The sequence below is a fragment of the Strongylocentrotus purpuratus genome, unplaced genomic scaffold, assembly GCF_000002235.5.
Source record: "Strongylocentrotus purpuratus isolate Spur 01 unplaced genomic scaffold, Spur_5.0 spur5_scaffold_3, whole genome shotgun sequence".
Classification (NCBI taxonomy): domain Eukaryota; kingdom Metazoa; phylum Echinodermata; class Echinoidea; order Camarodonta; family Strongylocentrotidae; genus Strongylocentrotus; species Strongylocentrotus purpuratus.
Window position 1 is genome coordinate 27663243 of NW_022145609.1, and position 26104 is coordinate 27689346.

The 26104-nt window shown below is 37.1% G+C and overlaps 1 protein-coding gene across 2 annotated transcripts; it reads right to left on the reverse strand.

The window, feature by feature from the left end:
- Positions 1-1676: 1676 nt before the first annotated feature.
- LOC100891680 (receptor-type tyrosine-protein phosphatase epsilon) lies at positions 1677-24717 on the reverse strand. Of its 2 annotated transcripts, XM_030996073.1 has the most exons (19): positions 24513-24717; positions 23367-23479; positions 21958-21981; positions 19563-19726; positions 17156-17243; positions 16333-16409; positions 15638-15674; positions 13729-13826; positions 12955-13077; positions 12285-12439; positions 11116-11251; positions 10439-10588; positions 9643-9742; positions 8951-9030; positions 8182-8322; positions 6437-6565; positions 5250-5413; positions 4037-4172; positions 1677-3416 (listed from the first exon to the last, which is right to left on the reverse strand). In XM_030996073.1, exons 1-19 carry the CDS (start codon positions 24680-24682, stop codon positions 3228-3230), a joined length of 2274 nt encoding a protein of 757 aa, XP_030851933.1. In that variant the 5' UTR covers positions 24683-24717; the 3' UTR covers positions 1677-3227. The 2 variants fall into 2 exon arrangements, with proteins under 2 accessions (XP_030851933.1, XP_030851934.1); XM_030996074.1 differs by lacking the exon at positions 21958-21981.
- Positions 24718-26104: the final 1387 nt, after the last annotated feature.

Below are 26104 nucleotides of genomic sequence, written 5' to 3' on the forward strand. Positions count from 1 at the left end.
TTTACATAATACAATTTAAATCAAGGCAAACTAAGTCGGAAATCTATGTCATGTATTTCTAATTCAATCTAAGATTTATATATATATTACTAGCCAGACTTTATAAGTAGTCCTTGTAATTTCCGCGTAAATTGCGTATACGATATCAATATATTCTAATAATCATTATCAAAGGCATAAAAACAAGTAGTACTGCTGTATCACAAGATAATATTCGTGAGGGAATAAGTAATATATATATTTATATAAAGAGAGAGAAAGACAGAGAGAGAGAGAGAGAGAGAGAGACACGGATAGGAAGATGGACAAATACAATGATAAGCAAGAGAGATAGGACACCGAAGAAGAAAATAAAAAATATATTTAACATACGAGAAATATATGCTGTGAGATAGTGCGCTGTCATGTCTATAGGACTATAATTAGGGTGATCACACTTCCTGTGCACACAGTCTGCTCCGTGCACATACACACACACAACAGCAGTCAGTTGGTAGAAATAGCAATTTTCGTAAATTTATTTTAAAAAAACTGAACAATATTTTTAAATTTTTATTTCACATATCTTTCAAGCATACCTTTAACTACAATTCTGTGTAGTTTCATTGTAATAGGCATGTGGTAAATATGTTAAATTATTAATTAGAATATTGTCTTTTCAGCCATGTGTGACATGGCCCGCTGATCGCCCATTGACTGTTATTCTGCGTGGTGAAAGTGCACTTCAATGTATAAAACTCCCCTACAAAAATGCAATATCCTCATGTGTTTCACTCAATGAAACAATTTGTTATTTACACTCAAGGTAGCCACAACTGTACTGGGGTCACCAAATTTTCTTTTTCTCTTAAATCCAGTCCCTGTAAAATGTTATGGCCTGTTGAATTGAATGGTTTCTCGGAAAATCGTCATAAATCCTCAAATCTGACATTTTTTAAAAAGAAACTATACTGTGATGTAGCTGACAGTCTGCAGATTCTTATCATTTGTCCGGTTTTTTGAATAATTTGTGAAACTTATGAGGAAATAGCTGTAACGATGATCCAAGTAATTTCCATCGCCATATTTTATTGGCATTGCAAAAATATTTGGAATTTAATGTTAATATTTGGTGTAAATATGATCTATAAATATGTGATTTAAAAAAATGCCAACAAAATGAACAGTTTGACTTTCCTATATATATAATCAGCTGAAATGACCTAATTTGCATATTTGATGAATATTCATAATTTTTTTTTTCTTCAACAAAAATAAGTTTCCATACCTGTCTGATATACATAGGTTTCATTGATGTATCATGTTCGGTTTTGATTTGATTACATATGCGCATATTAATTAGACAGACTTAGTAATTTTCACAACTTTTTCATAGCTGCAGATTCGCAAAAATGGCAAAAATGACTTATTTTGTTTGCTTCTGTTTTCAAAACGGTAATAGATATATGAATTTTCTTTTTCGTATTTTTTTTACCACAAAGTTGATATTTTAGTGTCTGATAATTTAATTTATTATTTGTGTCCAAGAAAGTGATGGATTAAGTTGTTAACTTTGTCGAATTTTGCCATTTTTGCCAATTTGACCATTTCTGGCAGGTTTTTCGGTAATTTTGCGATATCAAAAAATGGTATAAAATCACAACGCATTGACCGATTTCAATTCTGTTTTTTGTTTTTTGAAGCTTTCATAAAGCTTGATCATTTGCAATCATCAAATAATATGTGTTTGTTGTACTTATTTTTAGTGTGCTATACCTACTATAATCGCGATCCACATCACTCTGCTATTTTGAGGGGGAACGTGGTTGATTTATAATTTATAATAATCTATACAAAGTCATGATAATATCTGAGGTTAAAGCAACCATAGATAAAATAGATCGTGTGCAAAGGAACGAAGCAAAAACACAATTGAAAACCATCCTATGGCATAGATTGAAATTACATGCGATTTAAGCTATGAGCATATCGAGTGTTGAAATAATGAGTTCTCTATTTGGTTTGTTAAAAAGCTTTATTCTGAATGGTTGTTGGTTGAACGAGGTCAACAATTTTCAAACTACCGGCTTTATTCTAATGAGTTGCCGAGCAAATAAGATACAATCAAATATCACTCCATATGTTCTTCATTTTGACTGGTTGTTGGGCGAATATGATGCAATCAATCACCAGTAATTATGTTCTTCATTCTGACTGGTTGTTGGGCGAATAAGATGAAATCAATCACCAGTAATTATGTTCTTCATTCTGACTGGTCATTGGGCGAATAAGATGTAATCAATCACCAGTCATTATGTTCTTCATTCTGACTGGTTGTTTGGCGACTAAGATGCAATCAATCACCAGTCATTATGATATTCATTCTGACTGGTTGTTGGGCAAATAAGATGCAATCAATCACCAGTCATTATGTTCTTCATTCTGACTGGTCATTGGGCGAATAAGATGCAATCAATCACCAGTCATTATGCTCTTCATTCTGACTGGTTGTTGGGCGAATAAGATGCAGCCAATCACCAGTCATTATGTTCTTCATTCTGACTGGTTGTTGGGCGAATAAGATGCAATCAATCACCAGTCATTATGTTCTTCATTCTGACTGGTTGTTGGGTGAATAAGATGCAATCAATCACCGGTCATTATGAGCTTCATTCTGACTGGTTGTTGGGCGAATAAGATGCAATCAATCACCAGTCATTATGTTCTTCATTCTGACTGGTTGTTGGGCGAATAAGATGCAATCAATCACCAGTCATTATGTTCTTCATTCTGACTGGTTGTTGGGCGAATAAGATGCAATCAATCACCAGTCATTATGTTCTTCATTCTGACTGGTTGTTGGGCGAATAAGATGCAATCAATCACAAGTCGTTATGATCTCTATTCTGACTGGTTGTTGGACGACTAAGATGCTATCAATCGTATCGCGTTAAAAGCTCAGTACTTACTGTTTTCAGATCGGACCAATAACAAAAACGCAATAACTCGCAAGTTTATCTAAACATTGTTGGGCAATCATAATGCAGTCAAACGCTAGTCAGTATAAATGTTTATTCTTGCCTCTTCTTCGCCTAATAATATGCAATCAATTGCAGTTTATTGAAAGTCAATATCGATTAGTTGGATAAATAAAATATAATCAATCGCAAGCTCGGACCTAAATATCGGACATTTCAATGGATGGAACAATAACATCTCTTGTAGATGATTACTTTGAGATCACAACTCTAGTCATCATTAATGAATGCTTGGTTTTGATAGGCTTGTGCTGTCTTGGTCTCAATGTCCGTTTCACTGACGGTTTGTGTCCCACTGTCAACGTCCTCGCCAATATCGCCTTCGTCTTCTGTCTTGTCGTCTTCTTCCTTCTGTTTTAAGAACTCTTGGATGGTTTCGTAGCAGAATAGGTATTCCTCCTGTTGTCAAAACAAAGAAAATAAAGATTGATTCATTATCATGTATATGTCTTAATCTAATTATGTGTATCTCATACTGCATGTCGATTCTAAGTAAACAAATGAAAACAGGTAGATATAAACGCCACTTAAATCACCACCACCACTACCACCAAGAACCAATCCCATCACGATCATCACCACCACCATCACCATTATTATCAACATTACCACCACAGAAATCACTACTACTACAACCACTATCACCCATCATCATCACCTCTACCACACTACCACAACCGCCACCATTACCGCCACCACTACCCCTTTAACAACAACAACAACACCAACAAGAACAACAAGATCAAGAATAATGACAACAAAAACAAAAACAATATCATCAAGAACAACTAGAACAACAACAACAAAGCCAATGACAACAAAGCAAGAATAACAAGAACAAGAACAAAAGCATGCAAGAACAGCAACAAGAATAATAACACCACTACCACGCGCTACCATCATCACTAACTCCACCACCACCACCACCACCACCACCACTACCACCACCACCACCACCACCACCACCACCACCACCACCACCACCACCAACTACCTCACCAATCAGAACAGTTACAAACCTTTGTGGTGACCATTCTCATCCTATCTACCCGAAGAGTTTTGACCGTTTGGAAGACATCAACTGCGTTCTCTTCGGTGATCTGGTCCATGCATGCTTTGAGGGCGCAGAATACACCGCTACGACCAGCTCCATTCCTAACAAAATCAAAGTTAAAGGAGAGTTGAAATTTGTTTAATTATCTATTGTAACATAAACAAAACTCCGAAACTTACACTCTTCATCCCTTCAACCGTTTACAAACTCGTCCTCTCTCGGCCTGCCTCTCCATATCTGACAGGCCTTCTGATTGTACTTTCTCTACAAATATACGTATATATTTTCTTGCTTGAAAAATATAAATATTGTCAGTTTGTTAACCTGTTGGCGCATGTTTTTTTGTTCCCTAACCAGTGTTATTGTTCTTATATCTACTGTAAGGCTTAATCGAGCATGCAATCTTTTAAAGAACATTTCTGCAGAAAAAAGGCCTGTGTCAAATTTGGCACTTCGGGGCAGGAATCAAATCATTAGACCACAGAGTAAGAGTAGACTATGGGTGCGTTTAAGCTCAATTTTGAAGGCAGAATGAGCAGTAATCGCAGTTCCACGGTGTACTGTTTATGCTCACTTCTCTGGCTCCTCCAGGCAATTCTCTCTGGGTGGCCTTAATTGGCCTTGCAGCTGGGTTCGCAAACCTGCACTGTGCATGCTACGTAGACCCACTAGAAGTCAGTGCGTTGACCCCATTTTGTAAACGCACTTTTTTGTGAGTTTACGATCAGCGATCCTGATCGCCGTTTTTCAATGATTCTACAAAAGTGAGAAAGGACGCAACTGTGTTTTAAATTAAACGCGTATCAGATGCCTGATTCTGGCCAGAAAAAGTTGAGCATAAACACGCCCTTAGTCGAAATACGACGAGACAAATATGTGCAGCATTGGACGAATTAAAACTGGGCTCTTGGGGTCAAAAATAGCAGTTTATCCAATGAAGTAATGATACTTTAAGAATAAAATTTAAAGCCCCACTGCACTTATAGCTACTTGTGCCCTCTATATAGCAAACAATGCCTAATCGGTGACCGTTGGTCCCCCATTGGCTAACTTTTTAAATGTTAATTGAGAGCTGATTTGATGAGATAACCACCTTTAAGTGACCATGCAGGGAGGTCCAATCCCTCCTGGCCAAACTAGTGCAGATAGGCTTTTAACAAAAAATCCACGGGACTTACATGCAATGGACCAAAACTTTATAATGTGTTTCCTCTTCGGTGGATGCTGGTGACTGGTAAACAGCCTGGATCAGCTGTATTAGAAGTTTCTTGCTCTGGTCGTTCAGCATAGGGTTGTCTTCCGGCCAGCCAAGGAACTGGTATTGACGTATAACACGCACATTCTGTAGTATGAGGAACATCATGCAGTTATCGAATAATCGACCATTTACATTGATTGATATTTAAGACTGTGAAACATTATCAAAAACCTACACATTGCCATTCTTCTTGGTAACCAGGGCCAGTGGCGGATCCAGGGGTGGGGGGGGGGGGGGGGGGGGGGGGGGGCGGGGGGTCCGGCCCCCCCCCCCTTGAGAAAAAATCATGTAAAATCACGTGATTTTTACCTTTTTGGGGGTTGGGCCCCCCCCCCCCCCTGGCGCTCAAGGGGGGGGGGGGTGCAAATTGAAATTTTTTTGAGGATCAAAAAAAAAAAAAAATGTGCTCACTGTGCTCCCCCCCCCCCCCCCCCCCACTGAGCGAATTTTTGGCCGGCGCGTTTTTCAAATTTTCGGGAGCAAAACAAAAAAGAAAGTTGGGCCCCCTCCCCTAAGAAATCCTGGATCCGCGCCTGACCAGGGCCCCGTTGTACAAAACTTACCATTGATGGGAACTTTGCTATCAATGGTAACTACCATTGAAACCCTGATTTTGATTGGCTGTTGAGCCCTGTTACCATGGTAGTTGCCATTGATGGCAAAGTTACCATCAATAGTAAGCTTTGTGCAACGCCAGGGCCAAGAAAAAAGATGCGTCACTATATTTTGTCAAGCAATCATCTAAATAATGCCCCCCCCCCCGATTGGCACATACCGTTGGGGTCTACGTCTGCACTACGCCGTATTTACATTCTTAGTTTTACAGCAATTTTAAGATATTTTGTAATAATTGTGGCTCTTTCGTTCACTAAACATTAATTTCACGTCACGTTAAAGAGGTTATTTCATGCTGACGTATATCAAGAGCGGAACGGATCTCACAAACAAGAATGTTGTCCTTCCTGCACAGAAAAGTGACACAGCGACAGAAGGGTCATAGGGCATCAACCACGTGTGACCAGTGTTGAACTATTTAAAATAAAGTAAGGGCCATTTATTTTCTATCTTTCAATCTCTTCACCAATCACAATTTATTCAATTAGTCACCTGTGTTTCTGTGAGTTGAACTTGTAGCGTCCTGACAATCATTCCGATATTTTTCTCGACCGATGTCGTCGAGATGGTGAAAGGACCATACTGGACCGAACCCCCATCGGGCCAGTACTGGCCTGTCGTCTGCATGGTGAGGACAGAAATAACATGATGGTGATTCTTGATATAGGACTTCATATCACAATCACAGAAGATCGTTATAAGTGGTGGGAAGCGAAATTATGGCTATCAAGTGGCGATTGGTACAAATTTATCATATTTTGAATATGGCCAAGGAAATTATCTGTGTGTGCAGATTAATAGATAAAACATTTCCCACCTAAAACATGGTTAGGGTTTTACATTAAAATGAAGCCAAATTGGTTCGAATATAAAGCAAGGCCTCGCTTTTATGCCCACTTAACATTGGACAAGATATCAAGTTTTACGCGGACACGGATAACATTAGATGCAATAGGCCATGGTTATTAGGTAAGGCCTACTCCATTGTCTTCGTTATTAAGACAAACAGTTAACAAATAATTTTTTCATACCCTTGCCAAGTTTTCTAATTGTTTAAGTATGTGAAACTTGATTTGTGTTTCTTAAGAATGTGACATACTAAAGCTTACATCTAAACGTATTCAACAAAGGCCCCAATTCAACCAGACCGCCTTTCATTCTTGGGTTTACAAATTAAAAAAAGCAAAACATCAAATTTACAAGGGGTATGAATAATTCAGTTAAAAATTGTACTTGAATGCTCCCCAACTCATTAATGTTACCCCACTCATGAATTCACGTTTGTAGAACCTCTTGCTTTTCGGCGATCTATCATACTTGGAAATTTTGAGAGCGACTCCTAATATTACTAGCAGTTTCATTGAGATATTATCATGTTTTTTCCTTCTCCAAATAAAGCCTTAAAGGTATTACAAAGTTTTGGGAAATTTTGAAAAATGGGTGGATAGTGATTCTTTACAATTTTGATATATTTGGATGCCCCTGTGGTTGTATTAAAAACACCAGAAATTTTAGCTCCTAAAATACTTCTGCTTTCGAGAAAAATTGAATATAAAGATATACCGGTACTCCCGGTAAATTTTTATAAATTTCAAATAGCTCCTACGGCCGCGTACAATGGTAGCTGCGACCATGAAAATCTCAGAGTATGTAGTTGTGGTATATAATTTCCGAACGACAATAGCTAATCGGTCGATTTTAGTCAATAACCATTGTTTTATAGCTTAATTAATGTATTGACCTTGAGAGGGAGCTATTCAACATAAAATGTTTATTATTTACAATTTTATAACTTTAGAGTCGATTTCGACCGCGACAACGATCACTGAATATAGTAGGATCGTACTATGCTTCCAATATATTCATTTGAACCAAATTCATGACCCCATACCAAAACTTTGTATTACCTTTAAATCTATTTTTCTCAAAGCATAAAACAGTATAAGCAAATGTAACAAATGATAGATACATATATTTGACAAACAAAGGTACAATAAAAAACAATTCTAGTATTAAAATAAGTTTAAATATCAGTTTGAATATCATTATGTTATTAATAAAAACAAAACAAAAATTTAAGTTTAAGTGATGGTGGTGGTGGTTATTTTACCTGACTGCTAAGAAAGTATAAATGCTTGTTAGTAAGCGACCAGAGGACCGACGGCTTAAGGTCCTCTCCGAGGGACCAAATTTTAATGTTGCATAACACTATACATTTTGTAATGACAATAACTTACCGAGTCTGTTTTGTCTAGTTGGTTCAGCATGACAATAGTGGTAGGTTTGTAGTCATAGACCAGAGACCAGAAGTTTACCACCGTCTCTGGTAGTGGCATCTGAGTTACGATGTAGTACGGTGACGAATCATTGCCCATTGACTGAAATTATTGTGGTGAGGATAAAAAAGAGGAGATTTTATATTTCGATAATTCTATCTTTGATATCATGACAGGCTTATAGTGATGGTGTTTTCTCATTACCATCACTATAACATTCTTGTTGATACATCATGCTGAAATGAATGTATGAAACAAAGTAGTTACACCGGCAAAAAAATTTCTACACTGTCTTAAGGGAGTTTTAGTAGACTCCACGTGTCCAGGTAAATGCAAATGATGTGTCTCCGGTATGATTAATAATATTAAAATTTGATGTAATTCTTATTTAAATGTTATTAATTTAAAATATGCCATGAAATTAAATATAGGCATATACACAGTTTGAACAATTGATCCTCTGTCTATTCGACCTACTTGTAAACTGGCATAGTAATACTGGCAGGAGTGTCGTTGGGGAGAGAGAGAGTTTGATTTTGTAAAATGCCCATCAACATTTGGTAAAACGTTCGTCAAACTTGCAAGAACGCTGCACCTACCATCACTCATCCGAAATATTGTAGAGATGCGCATATTTGTTCAGAAGGATTTTTAAAAAAGCTCACGTCTTCAAATTGAAGCATCAGTATATGGAAACTGTAATAAAACAATAGAGCAGCTGTGATCTTACTTTGACAAAGCTTGCGTTGATGTAGTCTCCAAATGGTTCGTTTGAGTACCAGCTTTGAAGGATTGCACGGTTCCTTTCGACTGTCGAGAGGAAGAAGAATGGTATGCTCATGAAAACACTTTTAATATCGTCTGTAGGATCATGACATGAAACCGGTCGAGATTGTGTTTAAAGCAAGATAACCATTAATAACTAACGCGTGCTGATTTATCTCGGTGTGAAATTGTATACTTAACGCGAAGAGGAAAGTCAGGAGAGTTTAATGAGTATCCTTTTTACACACTAAACTATAATTTGATACGTAATTTAATTCAAATCGTGCATTTTCTCACGCATGGACAACAACAAAAATACATCATAAAACTCTGAAATTTAAATGTTTAGTTCCCAAAGCAGTCATTTATCTGAGATAATAAAAGAAAAAACTGAATTATATCAAGTGGTCTGTACAATGCTACATGTAGGATGACATTGTGTAGCACAATAATAGTTTAGAAACCTTTATCAATGCTTATTTATATTTATTTTAAAAAAAGGAATTACAATAAACGTTGCAAACTCTTGAACTTCTTCGTTCGGTTACTTAAAAACAACACCAACAAAAACAAAAACAACAGCAAGAACAACAAGAACAACAACATCTCTTGCTGTTGTTGTTGCTGTTGTTGTTGTTGTTGTTGTATAATACTTACTTGGTAGTACAGAGCTGTCTCTATTCTTCTTCTTACATTCAGCTTTGCTGCCCGTACGAATAGCAAGAGGAGACGGGTCTGGACTGATCTTGGATAATGTCTGAAATTATTTAATTTTTTTGAATGAGAAGAAAATAATTGATAATCTTAAAGGCATCATGGAATTATACATACAGGTCATGGATTTTGTAATAATTGTAAGTTCCTGTTAAGCCCCCCTACCCAATAAAACAATCTCACAAGATTTCAAAGAGAATATAACATCATCATATTTCAAAACAGACAATCATGAGCCTATTGCATAAACAGTTGCGGTCCTGGAAAACCCAACTTGACAAATTTTTGTCTTAAAAATCCGTGATTCTGATTGGTCGAAAGTCAAGTCGATGAATTTGATCGCAACTGTTTATACCAAGCCCCTGGTAATATCAAATGTCAGTTACAATAATTCCTGCATTGTAATTCAACTTCATTATCATCAAACCCTCTTCAGCTCGCGGAATATTTAAAGGTATAGACCTGTTTTGGAAACGCCCCCCTCTCAAAAAATGAAATGGAAGCTCTTATTACCAGTCATAGGAAAGAATATGTTTTGACTAATACGTGATGATACAAATTTTGCCGGGAAACCGCATACTAATTGATATTTGGTAAATTATCATATCTATCCGGCCTGGATAGATATCGCGTAGTCCCATATACATCTTTCTGTGTACAGTGCTTGTAACTTTACCTGGGCCAAATTTCATCCATGAATCTATAACATTTTATGGAATTTCCTCTCTACCAACCCTACCTTGAACTCCTGATCGAGTAGAGTCTGGCCTCCTTTTGGATCCTGCTTTGTCAGCTCCTGAAGTCGGACCTCAAACCCGTCGACCGGGATTCGAGTATCGTCACATACCAACGACTCCAGAACGGCTTCGTGGAGGAAGACATACTGCTCCTGTGTGTGTGCATGTAAGAAGGATCAAGTCAAGAATATTGCATGAGGTTTAATTGAGAAGTCAGAGCGAAACATCTATGAATTATAGAAAGCATGAATGGAGAGGACTATAACAAACTGTTTAAAAAAGCAAGGAAGTAACGAATTGTACCAAAAGAGAATGATAGAGAAAAAAAGTTGATTGAAAGTTGATTAAATAAAGTAACTGAGCGACAGATAATTTATTGTTATTGATAATGGAATAAAATTGTAATAAAACGAGCGAGGAATATAATGCAAAAAAGAAAGAGAGAAAGAGAGAGAGAGAGAAGGGAGGAGAGGAGAGAGTGGGAATGAGAGAGAGAGAGAGAGAGAAGGGGAGGGAGGGGAGGGAAGGAGAGAGAAAGGGAGTGAAGGAGAGAGGGAGGGAAATAGAGAGAGAGAAAGAGAAAGAGAGAAGGGGGAGAGAGAGTAGGTTTTTAATTGACTATATATAATTACTATTCTACTATTATTTTTTTTTAATCTGGAGAGAGCGCGATACTTACGTCTGTTTGAACCATGTTTTGTCTGCACTCTCGCATAGCCTGGACGAACCCGTGGACGTTCACCTTGCCGGTTCTCTTCGCTTGCTCCACCACGCTGTCCATAGCGATGAGGACACCGGAACGACCGATGCCGGCACTGATAATGATATCAGACAGATTTAGAGAAGAAAAAAGATGTTAGCACAAAGAGATTATCCTGCAGGACGATTTAGTACACAGAGGTATATATTTGTTCTCATTTGCTATGTTTTCTTTATATATACATGTTTTTGAATGCTTTATTATATGATTGTATGTTTGATGTAAACTTGCATTTAAGTCTTTGGACTTTTTGACAAGTCTTGAACAAAACCTCATTTGAATTGAATTGAAAGAAGGAAGGGGGTGGTTGGCCTAGGATGGAAGTTTTCCTACGGGGACTATTGTGTCCTATAGGGAGCACTCCAGGAGCAGGTCTGGACCCGGTTTCATAAAACTTGTTCTCATCGACAACTGTTACATTTCTAAAAGAAATTTTCTTTCAGCCAATCAAATGCAATGATTTCAATAGCTTCCAACAGTTCATGCAACCTGTTTTTGATAACAAGTTGCATGAAACATGCCATGGCCCTGGTATATATAGAGTTGGCCTGACACTAAAGCGTATTTTGTGCAGGCTTGAGTTAAAATTGATCTTACCCGGTTATTATAATATCTTTAGGACTCCTTGGACTGCATAACAATTTTGCTTTTAATTAGTTCTTAGATCTTATCATAGATGCTGTCAGGAATGGCGTCATAGTATTTTTTAAACAGTATATTGCTGAAAAGCAAAACAAAAAGGGGGTACTTTGGTGGCAAGCAAAATAAAGAGTACTTTGAAGACGAAGGAAACGAAAACGAAAAAAAGCAACAACCCCAAAACAAACGAAAATTTGTCTTTTTGTGGAGGTCCGTGCCAAATTATATCCTGCCTCACCCTGCATCCCAAAGACGACGTTGGCAAAACTGCCAGGGGATTAGACCTCCCTGCAAGGTCACTGACAGGTGGTTATGTCATCAAATCAGCTCTCAGTTAACATTTAAAAAAGGGGATCATGGGGGACCAACAGGCACCGATTGGGCATTGTTTGCTGTATAGAGGGGCAAGTAGCTATAAGTAGTGCAGTGGGGCTTTAATCTAAACGAACCTGCAATGGACAAGAAGAGGAGCCGAGTCGTCTGCTAGGTAAGTCTTCTTCACCTCTCTCATGTACCTCAAGAAGAGAGAGGTTTGTTTAGGAACCGATTTGTCTGGCCACTTGGTGAATTGGAAGTGAGTTAGTTTTCTCTTGTCTTCTGAGGCCTATGTAAGAGATAGTAAATGAGAGAAGATAAAGAATGATGATTTTCAGTAATTGTCAGCTGTGTTCCGGTAAAATTTGATAACAGCTAGCGTAGCACTAGACGAAGATCAATGTTTTATTAGCACAAGAATTTAAAAGAAGTTAACCCATTCTTATTAAAGAGGTTGAGTTCTGGGAAGAGGTGAAAATTAATTTGTGAGCGTTATCATTGTTATTATGCAAGTGTGGAAGAATATCAGATAAAACATGTTCCCTGATAAGCATGGCTTTTCAAATGCCTTCATATTCTAAATATGGCATGTAACAGCATAAAAATTGGGACGGATTGTTATTCCACATTACATTTAAAGAAAAAGAACATTTATTTCAAGTCGTTAAAACCTTGAATCTCGATATCAAGGGCAGCGTGCGAAGATTCGTATTCATACAAGTTTAGGACCTATTACAAGCGTAAAAACAGAATCGGGATCATTGTTCAATTTAAATTCGATCAACTATGCTTTAGAAGACATACCTTAAAAATGATGAATTCCCTGAGTACTCCGAAGTCTCTCTCCTCTGTGCTCTTAGCCTCGACGTGTATCTCGCCATATGTCTCATCAGCGCCCGAATCTGGCCAATAGCACTCGCATTTGGTCTGTTGCAAGAAAATAGAAGAAATAAAACGATATAGGTCTTTCCATGTTTTTATTGAAAACTGTGCTTCTTACCGCAACTCCAACGGCTTTCGTTTTGCGCGTGTACTGTAGGTACATTTCTCAAATGTTGAGAGTGGGTCAGATTCGCTATAAGCTAGCTTCATGTCGCTAAATAATAATATTGGATAACCAAAGTATCTAGAGCAAACGTATCTAAATAATGAGAACCTGAATTCAAAGCCAAATTAGTGTGCTAAATTTCCCCTGTCTTGTAACACCCCACCCCCAAACAAAGCTGGGAATATAGAAACGATAGGAAGTTAAAAAAAATCATCAATAAAACTGTAATAAACGAGTACAGTCTAAAAAGGGGAGTATACATAAGTTAATCTTTGCTTGGGTGTGGGAGAGAGAGAGAGAGAGAGAGAGAGAGGGGGAGGGGGGGGCAAATAAAAGAGAAAATAAAGAAAAATAAAGAAGGACTGCAATGGTTGAATATAAATTATCATGAAAGCCACGGTTTAGAAAGACTTAGAAAGACATCATTCTCTATACAATGTGCCAATACTTGTTATCGGCATTTCAAAGCTGAATATCAAATATCAAATTAATAAGATCTGAATTCATTCGTCGGTAAACATGAGACTCACTTTAAGGACTTCTTCTAGCTTGGTTACCATGGAAACCACTCTGATCTTTTCCTGCCATATCATCCTCCAGAAATCATCCACAGTATTCTTCTTTGGACCTTTGTGAGAAATAGTAGGGAGAACAAACTTATGATCAGGGTCTTAGGGGAGATACAAATATTGATGTACGAGTGTTTACTTTTTTCCTTATTTTTTTTTTATAAATTCAATACATATTTACATTTATAACTCAATAAATAAGTGGAACATAACATAGGCTAAAAATTAAAGTATATTCTTCAATTCTTCTAGCTTAGTATTGTTTTCTTTGCTTTAACACATTCATATCTTAAAAATAATCCTAACAAAGTATGTGGTTAATAAACAGGACCCTTAACAATCTTCTTAACGTAACATTTATAAATTGCATATTGTGCATAATTTAAAATAATGTTCAGGGGAGAATATTTCTTTTTTCCAATGTCCTTACCTACAACTAATATCTTTTGGTATATTTGTATTTCTTTTTGGAATAGGTTAAAAACCAAGTTACATATTATTTTCCAAAACAAAGTCACATCCTTGCAATATAATATAAAGTGAAAAGTGTACGAGCGTTTTCGTTGATCACAAATGTTTTAGACTTTAAAAAAACATAATGGCCGTCACAACTCCCTCATTACCCCTCCCCCAATCATAATGGCCACCTGTTATCAACGTACATACCGTCCCCCTCCCCCAAACAAAAATTGTTTTGAGCATAACATTTTCGTCGACGTTTGGAAAGGCCTTGATGACGTGTTTAAAAAGTTAATGTTGCATCACTGATTATTTCCTCTATTGATCAGAAAAATGAATTGGTCTTCGGCGATTCTATGTATCGTTTCCGAAATAAGGTAGACATAGAATCATATAGAATGATATCAACATACATTCTTACAATTCCCTCTTCTTATATTGACAAGTAGAATTTCTTTAACATAATCACTTTGGAGGCAAAATGTGTTCAAACATTAAAGTTATCATTCCTTTATTGCAAAACAAAAGGTTGGATTTAAAATACAAATAAAAAATAAAAGGAGATATATAACAATGGTAAAGCTACAGTCCCATATACGTCCCGGACCGTCCCGGACCATCCCGGACCCCATCCGGGGTGATCCGGGATTCGGTCCGTGTTGACACCGTGTTGGCACCGGGGTGGTCCTGGATGGTCCTGGATGGTCCTGGATGGTCCTGGATGGTCCTGGGCGGTCCGGGAGTCGACCCCGGATGTTTTTGACGGTCAAAAACTGCCGGGGTGGTCCGGGACGGTCCGGGACAATAGTTTGATCCGGGGTGATCCGTGTAGCCACCGTGCTGGGTCCGGGGTCATCCGTAGTGGCGCCGGGGCGGTCCGTGTTGATCCGTGGCAGTCCGGGAGTGAGTTATTGACCCCGGATCACCCCGGCGCCCCTACGGATGATCCCGGACCCAGCACGTTGGCGACACGGATCACCCTGGACCATCCCGGACCCCATCCGGGATGGTCCGGTGTCATCCGTGTTGGCACCGTGTTGGCACCGGGGTGGTCCGGGACGGTCCGTGGCGGCTCCGTGCTGGGTCTGGAATGATCTGTACTGCTGCCGGGGCTATGCCCGGACGGTCCGGGGCGGTCCGTATAGTGGTACCGTGTTGGGTCCGGGGAGACGGTCGGCGGTTGCGATTTTTTGAACAAAACATACCGGACCATCCCGGATCACCCCAGACCATGGTCCGGGATGGTCCGGAGTGGTCCGTGCTCGTCCGTGCTGGTCCGGCTTTATATGGGACTGGGGCTTAAACGAGTATGATACATAAATAAATGAGTGAGGTCGCTTCAATCGAATTATCACACAATCTCCAATACATCATGTAAATCAATGTTAGCACAATTTTGTGTTGAACTTACCTTGAGAAGCGATGTACGCCTTTTCTCTCGTAAAGCTCTGCATAGTTGAAAGAAGTGTGAGAAGGAAGAGAGAGAGAGAGAGAGAGAGAGAGAGAGAGAAAGAAAGAGAAAGAGAGAGAGATGGGGGAGAGGAAGGGAAGGACAAAGAAAATTGGAGAATGAGAGAGAGAGAGAGAGAGAGAGGGAGATAGATGAAGGAAGGATGAGAGAACAAAACATTAGAATGACAGATTAAACATGTAACAGTTGAAAAAAAAAATGTTATTTTTAATAATCACCAATATAATAATTACCACTACCTGCAGCACTACTCTATTACTCCTCGTCATTGTCCTCGTCATCATCATCATCATCTTTCTCCTCGTCATCATTCCTAAAACTCGTGTAAGCCGATGCCCTTCAAAATAAGAACTAATGGGACTACTGGATCGGCATCCTTTAGAAGATTCCGGTCTTAAAGCCTATCTGCACTAGTTTGGCAAGGAGGGATTACACCTCCCTGCATGGCCACTGACTGGTGGTTATCTCGTCAAATCAGCCCTCAATTATTTAAGAAAAAGGGGACCATGGGGGACCAACGATCACCGATTAGGCATTGTTTTCTATATAGAGGGCGCAAGTAGCTATAAATAGTGCAGATGGGCTCAACTAGTATCCCAAATTGATACCTATTTTGCTGTAGGCAGTATACTCACGTCTATGTAAGATGCATTGATGTAGTCGGAATACGGATCATCATCGATGACTTCTAGTACAACACGTGAATTATTATCTATTGATATGAAACGAGTGAGAAAAAAAATTGAAACTTAAATGAAACATGGACATTTTGAATCAGCTGACTGATGGCGTATAATATACCAATGGTACCATATTCAAATGATTTAATAAAACATTTTTTTTCATATTCATTCCTATTCACGAAACTTGTTAATTGTTGTATGATTTAGTATCTTTAGTTATTTATTTATGTAAAGTCACGTGGATTGGAAAAGAAGACCTTTGGGTCATAGTTATTTACTTAATCTTTTTCTTTTACTGGCATCCATGGAACTCTCTAGAAACCTCACTGTTTACTTGATTTTGTCTTTGCGAAATAAATTCACAATGACAATAATGATAATAATAATAATAACAATAATAACAGTAATAATGATAGTAATAACAATAATGATAACAGTAATAATAATAATAAATTTATAAAAAAAATCATAAGAGAGAGAGAGAGAGAGAGAGAGAGAGAAAGGCAAACAGAGAGAGAGAGAGAGAGAGAGAGCAAGAGAGAGAGAGAGAGCAATATATAGAAAGAGCGAGAGAAGGAGAGCAATATAGAGAAAGAGTGAGAGAAAGAAGAAGAAAGAGAGGGAGAGAGAGGGAGAGAGAGAAAGACAGACAAACAGATAGAAAGAGAGAGAGAGAGAGAGAGGAGAGAGAAAATGAGAGAGAGAGAGAGAGTGTCTGTGTAAAGGGCGATGCTTATATCCATGGTAACCCTTCCACCCTTACTCTGCCACTTACATGGAAGAATGTTTCGGTAGCGATTCTTTGGTTTGTTCTCTTCTAGTTTTGCATAGGTTACCTGTTCGGTATTCACCCCTGGGAGAGCCTGTACAAAGACAAAATTAAAGACGGAAATATTTGTTAAAACTGTCTTCATTCACTCATTAATAATTCCTACATAACTAATCTATTTAATTATTTATTTGTTTATTTATTTGTCTATTTAATTTATTTTTATTTTAGTTTATATGTATTTTATCATAACTTAGTCACAATTATAATTAATAACTGGCACATATTTGTAAAGCGAAGATCCTCCTCTTTTGATGCAACTCATATGATGCACGCATGAGCGATCTCAAACAATTTGAAAATAGGGTACCAAAAAGTCATCGTTGGTGGGCGGTATTTGAATTTCGAAGAGAAAATCACATTTACAGAAAGTTCATTTTCTGCCCTTTATTATGACACCTCAATCAAGAAAAATGAGCCAAGAATAACAAAGTTCTGTTTGTTTAAGATAAAGCGTGCATTTCTATAATTTGATTAAACGAATTCGTGTTTACTGGCTGCTTGCCGTAGCAACAACCAGAGTTGACAAAAGACTTAAATCCGTTTCGTTGACGATCAGCCGTGCATCAAGTCTTTCGTCTTCTTCATTAGTTATAATTGTGATTTAGTTATGATAAAGCATCGATAATTTTCAGTTTCGTTTTTTCTGGGACGCACTGTATATGTAAATTCAGTACCATATATATTATCTGATAAATAACAACAAAAACATCAACGAAGGACCGATACAGTTTATATGTTTGCTGTATTAAACTGTTTCAAAATGTCTGAAGAAGACACAATAAATTGGTCAATTACGACCAAAGATAACACTAATTATTGCCCTTCCACGATCTATCCTTGGTCAGAATAACAAAATGTTGGTCATTTTAACCAAGATAAATTTACCACATATACCAGATCGAGGGCAAGTCCGAAAAAAGCAGAAAAAATAGAAACGAAATAGTGAAAGTTTGGGCAATATCCGATTAAAAATAGAAGAGTTATGAATTTTTAAATATGTTTTTCCAATTTGCACCGTTCAGAAAATGTCATAAAATTTCATTTTCTTAGTTATTAATGACGGAATAGATTTGTGTCATACAGGGGTTGTGTAAAAACATATTTGCAATAATTATATGAAGGGTGAATGTATGCTCACAGAGTTTCTTAAGATAAAATGTACATTTCAGAGCTTTTTTTAGAGGGCCAATGGGAGAGGGCCAATGGGAGAGGACCTCGCAAGATACGTCACAGAGTTGCCAATTTGTGTTTGATTGATCGCACCTTCGAAAAAATTATAATTTTTTTATTTTTCATCGGTTTTTGTTCAAACTTCCACTGACCTTATTTTTTCATTCTTCTGCTTCTATTAAAACCAACTCAATAGCAGCGTGGATTATAAATGCTCACTAGAGCTTTTATCAGACCAAATATAAAATTTTAAAAAAAACCACACATTTAATGTCACTTTATATTTTGAAAACTCTAGAATACTTCAATTCAATTTTCAATTTCAATTTATTCATGTTTCCAACAAAACATTACAAATCAATTATAAGCATTTAAAACAAATGTAAGAATTACATGTTGGAAACAGAGGGGTCCTCTAAAAAGCTATGCTTGTGTGAACACGTCCAATGATACTTTGTGATGTACAGAACAGCGAATAACCAAATACTTTGTACTTGCGCTTGATCGTAATTATGTTATTATCGTTATTTTATTCGTCAAATCAAAATAGAATAATTTGTTTATATTGCACAAAAGCTGACAGGGGATGAAAAAGTGAATCAAATAACTGTTGACTTTATTATTATCAATCATTTAGTCAGCTCTCATATTCTAATTTCCCCGTTTCCTCTACCTCCTTGCCATACATGATCATCTCTCTCTCTCTCTCTCTCTCTCTCTCCCTCTCTCTCTGTCTATCTGCCTCTATCTCTTTGTGTGACTGTCTCTCCCTCTCTCTCTCTCTCTCTCTCTCTCGCTGTCTATCTGTCTCTATCTCTCTCTGTAGGTGTCTCCCCTTCTCTCTCTATCTCTCTCTCTCTCTCTGTCTCTCTCTCTCTGTCTCTCTCTGTCTGTCTCCCAGCCTGCCTCTCTGTCTCTGTCTCCCTCTCTCTCTCTCTCTCTCTCTCTCTCTCTCTCTCTCTCTCTTTCTCTCTTTGTCTCCATCACAACAAAAGAAACCACAAGTAAACAGGCTTATTACACCATTCATTGTTTACATAGCAATCAAAATACCATCGTCGGATTGCACATGACCTGTTTGTCACTCCGTCCTTTCAAATACTACAGGTATTTTCCCCAATCTTTAAAAAAAAATATAAAAACACCCCCTCGATTTGTCCTCTTTGACTGCTTTACTGACCTCAAATTCCTCGATAAGCTCCAACGATTGCCTGTTTGTGTGAACGTACGTGGTGAACTCGTCCAGTGATATACCCGTCGGTTTGGACGTCAAAGTACTTTTCTCATAATTATGATAGTAGCTCAGCACCCTCTCTCCATTTGAATAGCCGTGCGGGGTCGAGCCTAAAATTTAAAAAAAATCAACAACAAAAAATCAATACAAAAAAAAAAAATCTTAAAATTAATATTGATAATGTACGATTAGGTTTTAAAGAAAGAGAGGAGGCACGATGGCTCAGTGGTAGAGCAGTGGGAGGTCCCGGGTTCAAAACCAAGTCAATGCGCTCGTGCCCTTTGGTAAGGCATTAATTTTCATTACCAAGTCCGTCGGAGAGAGGACTTAAAGCCATCGGTCTCCTGGTGGTTTATTTACGAACATAATACAAGTAATGCTTTATTAGCAGTCAGGCAAAAACTTATCATTTTATCAAACGAAAGTGTAACTTAGGTATTCTTATTTTTCTCTAAGTGTTTCTCAAATAGAACAATAATTAAGAAGAAGTAGTATATTACATTGCTAGTGATTTGGTTAATCATCAGTCAATCAAACGCTTGAACAACGTTAATGACGATCGATTATCAATAATTCAGTCAATAAGTTAATCCAACAATCCATCCATCCATCAATTTATCAATCAGTAATTATTAGTCAATCAATCTATCAATCAATCTATCAGCTAACTCAACATAATCATTGTTACATAGACAACTTTAATCAACCGATTAGTCAACTCCTGTACTGATTGATCCGAAAAGAAATCACATGTTCAAGGGATTAATTAATCATTTAGTGAGATAATTTATCATCCAAACAAGAACAAGTACAATGTACATCATTCCAATGATCCAACAACTAGGTACACTGTATGGCTCTACAGAAAATCATTTAAAGATAAAGATCAGTTCTGGTCATGCGATTGCAATGTGAAAGAAACATTGTGGAATCGATCAGAAAAGGTTGATCATCTAGCATACAAGTATTGGTGTGTACTGCAAGGTTCTGGAATCATAAAAATGATAATGAATTTGGCCCAGTCGTGGCAAAGTTACAAGCACTGCACACAGAAAGATGTATATTGGACTACGCGACACGTGCGCGATATCTATCAGGTCCAAATAGATATACTAATTTACCAAATGTATCAATTAGTAGGCGGCTTGTCGGCAAAATTTGTATCTTCACGTATAAAATTGGTCAAAACATATTCTTTCACATGCATGATTGCTAATAAGAGCTTCCATTTCAGTTTTTGAGAGGGGCGCGTTTCCAAAACTGGTCTTTACCTTTAAAAGATATAGCCCATGGTTATATCGTCAAGAAATCTCGGGTTCTTTAATCAAGCGCATGTGGTTCTATTCAACGTATCGCTGCTATCTATCTATTTTTATATAACAACGTTGGTTTATGTATTGATCACTGTCTGTAAGCTAAGCGAGGTCACCGAGATCATTATGTGAGCAAATTTAATATGACAAAAAACACGAAGCTCTACCACGAATAAAAGGAATGGAATATAATGTATTCGGTTAGGGTATTTTAGTTAGAATATAACCGAAGGTTGAAAATTCCGAAGATGAAATGATTATAATAGAGATTATGATTATGATGATGATAATATGATAGTGATGATGATATTGATAATAATATAATTTAAAAAAAAAAAAAAAAAAAAAAAATAATAATAATAGTAATAACAATGATAATAATGATAATTATATCAATAATTGTTATAATAATGATAATGATAGTGATGAAAATAACAGTACCATTAGCTATGAAAATGATAATGATAATAATAATAATAACAACAATAGTAATAACAATAATTATAATAATGATGATAATAATAATAGGATTTCCCGGCGAGATTCGCGAGTTGTGTCATTCGAATTCATTTACTTTGCATTTAAATTAGCGCAGATCGGCTTTGCCATGCCAATTATCATTCAATTTTCCCGTTTTGGTATTCAGTTTAGAATCTTGGTCAAAGTGTTTCATAGATCTGTCATTTAATTTAGAAACTGCTCAACTAGCATTCAATTTAATCGTCACTTGTCGAGGCGTCATTTTTATCATTCAAATTAACACCTGTCATTCGTATTCGAATTATGTTTATTCAAGTTAGGAATGTTAGGGGGAAGGAATACAACCCACGTTTACATTTTAAAAAATGCAATTAAATGCATGATTTGCCATCAGGGTCTTTTCTGTTATTCCATTTATTAATTTTGAGGTTAATGCATATGGGTGTAGTCAGACATTAGGTATAAGAAGGGGTGAAATCAAGGGATATGGCATTTCTGCACGGACATGTTCATATACCCCGGAAAAGTGAGGACACAAAAATACCTACCCCAGCCACAATATTGTACCATTCCTACATAATGAAATTGTGATAAATTTATGATGAAACACAAGACAAACAACTTCCATACATCACAATTTACAAAAATATTGAGACCATCAAGTCCGTAGATGTAAGTCGTTTTTTTTCCTTCTTAACAATCAAACTTAAAGGATGATGAATATCAGATAAATCTAAAAGTATACAAATTGTGTATTGTGTATAAATGCAAACAAATAAAATATGGTGAAATTCACATGGAAAAACAATCTTGAAAGAAAAAGAATTTACTATATTAAGTGTGTAATAAACGAGAAATGTATATTGACCATCAATTTAAGTGCACAAAGTGCTAATTTGAATGCTACAAATGAATTCGAATGCTAAAAGTACACCTTCGCGATGTCAGAAATCGTGTTGCGCCAAATCGAATGACCAAATAGCGAACCCCGGCCGCGTCATACCAAAAGACGTTAAAAGCTGGAAGTTGTTGCTACCTTGTTTGGCGTTCAACAATAAGGGATAGAGCAACGTCGATCTGGCGCTGCTCAGTGGCTGCCGGGCTCACGATCAATTGGGCAAAAAAGAATTTCCGTTTCGGTTTAATAAAATTTGGAGTGGACTATTAGGCTATTATTATTATTATTATTATTATTATTATTATTCATTAATTTGAATGAAACATAGTACATAGATTCTAACGAAAATTTCATAGATTTGAAAACTAGAAAAAGGAATATAAACCCAAGACATATCTGACAGCACTACAACCGTCGAATTTGAACGCAAAACAAATTAATTTAAATGACAAACTCGTGAATTTGGCCGGAAAATCCTATAATAATATTTTGCGCCATCTATATTATATGTAGAACATTATTCTGAGGCGCACGATCATTGTCAAACATATTTTAATTAGGTTGACAAGATCAGTTGCAGGACTGTTTCGCATCTTGGGTCATGTATATTGTTCCTGTTTTTGTATATAATTATACCTATACCTTGGAAATATACCTTGGAAGTAGGCATTTAAAGTTAAAAACTTATTTGCCTCTCGTTGACATTCGGATGAAGAATCCATATTTTGGCACATGTTTAGTGGCGCTGTACAGCAATTGACGAACATGGAAAAGCGAAGGACTCCTCTAGGTTAAATTGATTTTTTTCTTGACGACCAAAATTTCAACAAATTGGATTTAAAGCTGTTTAGTGATGTGCTCTCCACAACTACAGAGGAGAGGTTGTTCCATTCATTGATACATCTCTGTGAAAATGATCCATGTCTAAGCTTCGAGTAGACTTTCTTCTTAACGATCTTGTATCGATGGCCACGGGTTCTATTATCAGTTGGATAATCAAAGTTTATGTTTGTTTGTTTATTTTTCCAAGAAATTACACAATGTCAAAATTAATCTCACCATTTCCATTGGGTATGGCCGCCTCTCCGTCGACGTGTGTCTTGGCCATGGTTAACTCTAATGCATTCGGGTCCTCCTCATTATTTCCCGCGATCAGATGTTGCTGCTTTTTCCTGAAGAATCAAAATGGTTCAAAAACGATGATGAAAATATAAATAAATATCCTATATTGAAGAGTTAAAGAGACTCCAAATGCTGTTTTTTCCTTACTGAATCCTATTAATGATATCAGTAATGTGTCACGTTGTTCGAATCATTAGACAGTGTATCGAATGTATATTCAATTATTTGAAGATGACAAGAGCGAATCCATATATATATATATATATATTTATATGTATACACTCATGATAAAATAAATGTTTGTTCTTATACATAATACTCTTTTTTTTTGCACACTAGTTAGAGGTTTGATTGGATTAGCCGTTACCCGTATGCTCTCTTTTATGTGTAAAATTAAGTTTGCGATTTGCATACTAACTGTGCATCTCTTTCAAACACAATGCCCACGGGTGGTAATAAAAAATGTTAAGGAAAACAGTTAATAAGTGGCAACTATTACGAATGACATTTTTCTGTAACCCGGTTAACAAAACAAATTTACCTTATAAGTATGTTTTTATCTTTCATGCATGACTATGCATGGCCTATCTATACATGGTCAACAAGTTTGTTGGATTTATTGAGGTGTCGTGGACGAGTGGATATGTCACCGGACTGTGGATCACAAGGTCCGCGGTTCAAGTCCCACCGCGGCACTAATGTCCTATGGCAAGACATTAATCTACATTTGCCACTCTCCACCCAGGTGTTAAATGGGTACCCGGTAGGATGCGAAAGCTAATGTGCTTAGATTAGCAAGTGTGCGCTTGTAAAAATGACGCCTGTCTGGAATGCTCCCCAGGGAGTGGAGAATGTGCATACATTTTGTGCGGGTAAGCCTTGAATCCGATGACCGGGGGTAATAGTAGATATATCTGTAAGGCGCTTTGATAGGGCCCTCCTGAAAAAGCGCCATATAAGAAATAGTTATTATAAGCTGTAAAACGTTCTACTTTATTCAATATAGTGATAACTGTTTTGAATGAATACATTTTATATCATTTATAGTTACTTAAAATGCATAGAAAAGGAGCGTTAACTCACGCTCTCTTCCACAGATGGAGAATCAAAACGACAATGATGCCGAATAAAATGATGATGACGATGACCGCGCATATCCCAAAGATAAGGTCGTTTGATGGTGGCAATTTTGGATTATCCGTGGTCGTAATCGGATTCGAAGGGCTCGTCATCGTCAAGTTCGTCGTTGACATGTGGAGTATTTGTAACGAGAAACGTAATCGGTGCACCTGTAAACAAAGATCGAAAGCAAGTTATAAATTAACTGTAATCCTCGCATTCGCATTCATTGGCTATATGTTTTCGGGGGGGGGGGGGGAGGGGTGAATACAACCAGTTCATGCACCTTTTAAAACCAATGTGGCATGTGCCTCTTTCAAATTTCCGACCAAAAGGCAAATTTTAAAATAATGTTTTTTATAGCTTTCCATTTTATATCATTAATGTAATGATTTTTCATTTATATATCTACTTCTTTTCTTTTGTTCGTATTCTTTGTCTACTAACTTTAGAGGTAAACACTTTAGAAGGTACATTCTTAGTTATATATGTGTGATACCAAATCATGAAAAGGAATATTGAATTAAATCTCATTTCCAATATTCATCTTGTAAATACATATTCGTATAAATGTAAATTCATACTTTTATCAATGCAAATATACCTTATTTGTGAATCATCATTTGCTCATAGACAGAATCGTGCCATGATACACAAGTATTGTGTGTATAGGATGTGTACATAACAGGTTGTGATTCACTTGACAAACATACATACATGAATAATAGAAACAGGACGGTTCAATTTAAGATATACCAGGGTTTCATGAACGTAATATTTTCTGTCAAAATAGTTTAAGATTTTTTTTTTAACACAGCATGGAGGGCCGCTCGAGGATTTTGTAGAGACGGGACAATTATGAAAGATCCCGGACAAGCAAAAAAAAGGTGTTTATTATCTGTTGGGGTTGTTGATTCACTAAAAAAGAGGAACATCAAAAGAAAAATAGAGATTATCATATTGTCAAGTGCCCTACCTGAGGTCGTTAGTTATGCCGTCTAGATTCTAATCAAAAGCAGACGTGGGTCCATTGTGGATTCCCAACTTGAACACGGAAGAAATGAGAATAATAGTGATGTACCTTTGATATTTAGCGATTGCAAAGTGCCATCAACATTGTCCACCTCCAATCCCCATGGGAAAGAATGTGACAATGCAATTGTGCATATAAAATATTGGCAGTGGCTACACCAAGGAAGAGTTGGGGTTCGGTTGGGGGCCAGCTAAAGTGAAACGGGTTAAACCCACTCTAATTAGTTCTCACAACCCCCCTCCCCCCCCCCACCTCCCACTGAGCGAAATATTGGCCGGCACGATTTTAATATTTCAGCACACTAAATTTCAAATTGATTTCAAATTTGGGCCCCCACCCCTAAGAAATCCTGGATCCACGCCTGCCTCCCCCCCCCCCCATCACCTCATCTAAAAATTAATCGTTCTAGTTTGGATGAATGTGGGAATGGAAAGGTCATTACAGGCGAACGAATGCAAAGAAAGTACAGTTTTGTTGTCTATGATGGCCAACAGCAAACTTCAGTTTGAATACAAATGATTTG

Coding starts and splice junctions, on each gene's coding strand:
- LOC100891680 (XM_030996073.1), bottom strand. CDS start 24,682: ATGTCAACGACGAACTTGACGATGACGAGCCCTTCGAATCCGATTACG. Junction 16,410..17,155: donor CTACCGAAACATTCTTCCAT/GTAAGTGGCAGA, acceptor TCATATCAATAG/ATAATAATTCACGTGTTGTA. Junction 13,078..13,728: donor AGCTAGAAGAAGTCCTTAAA/GTGAGTCTCATG, acceptor TTCTTGCAACAG/ACCAAATGCGAGTGCTATTG.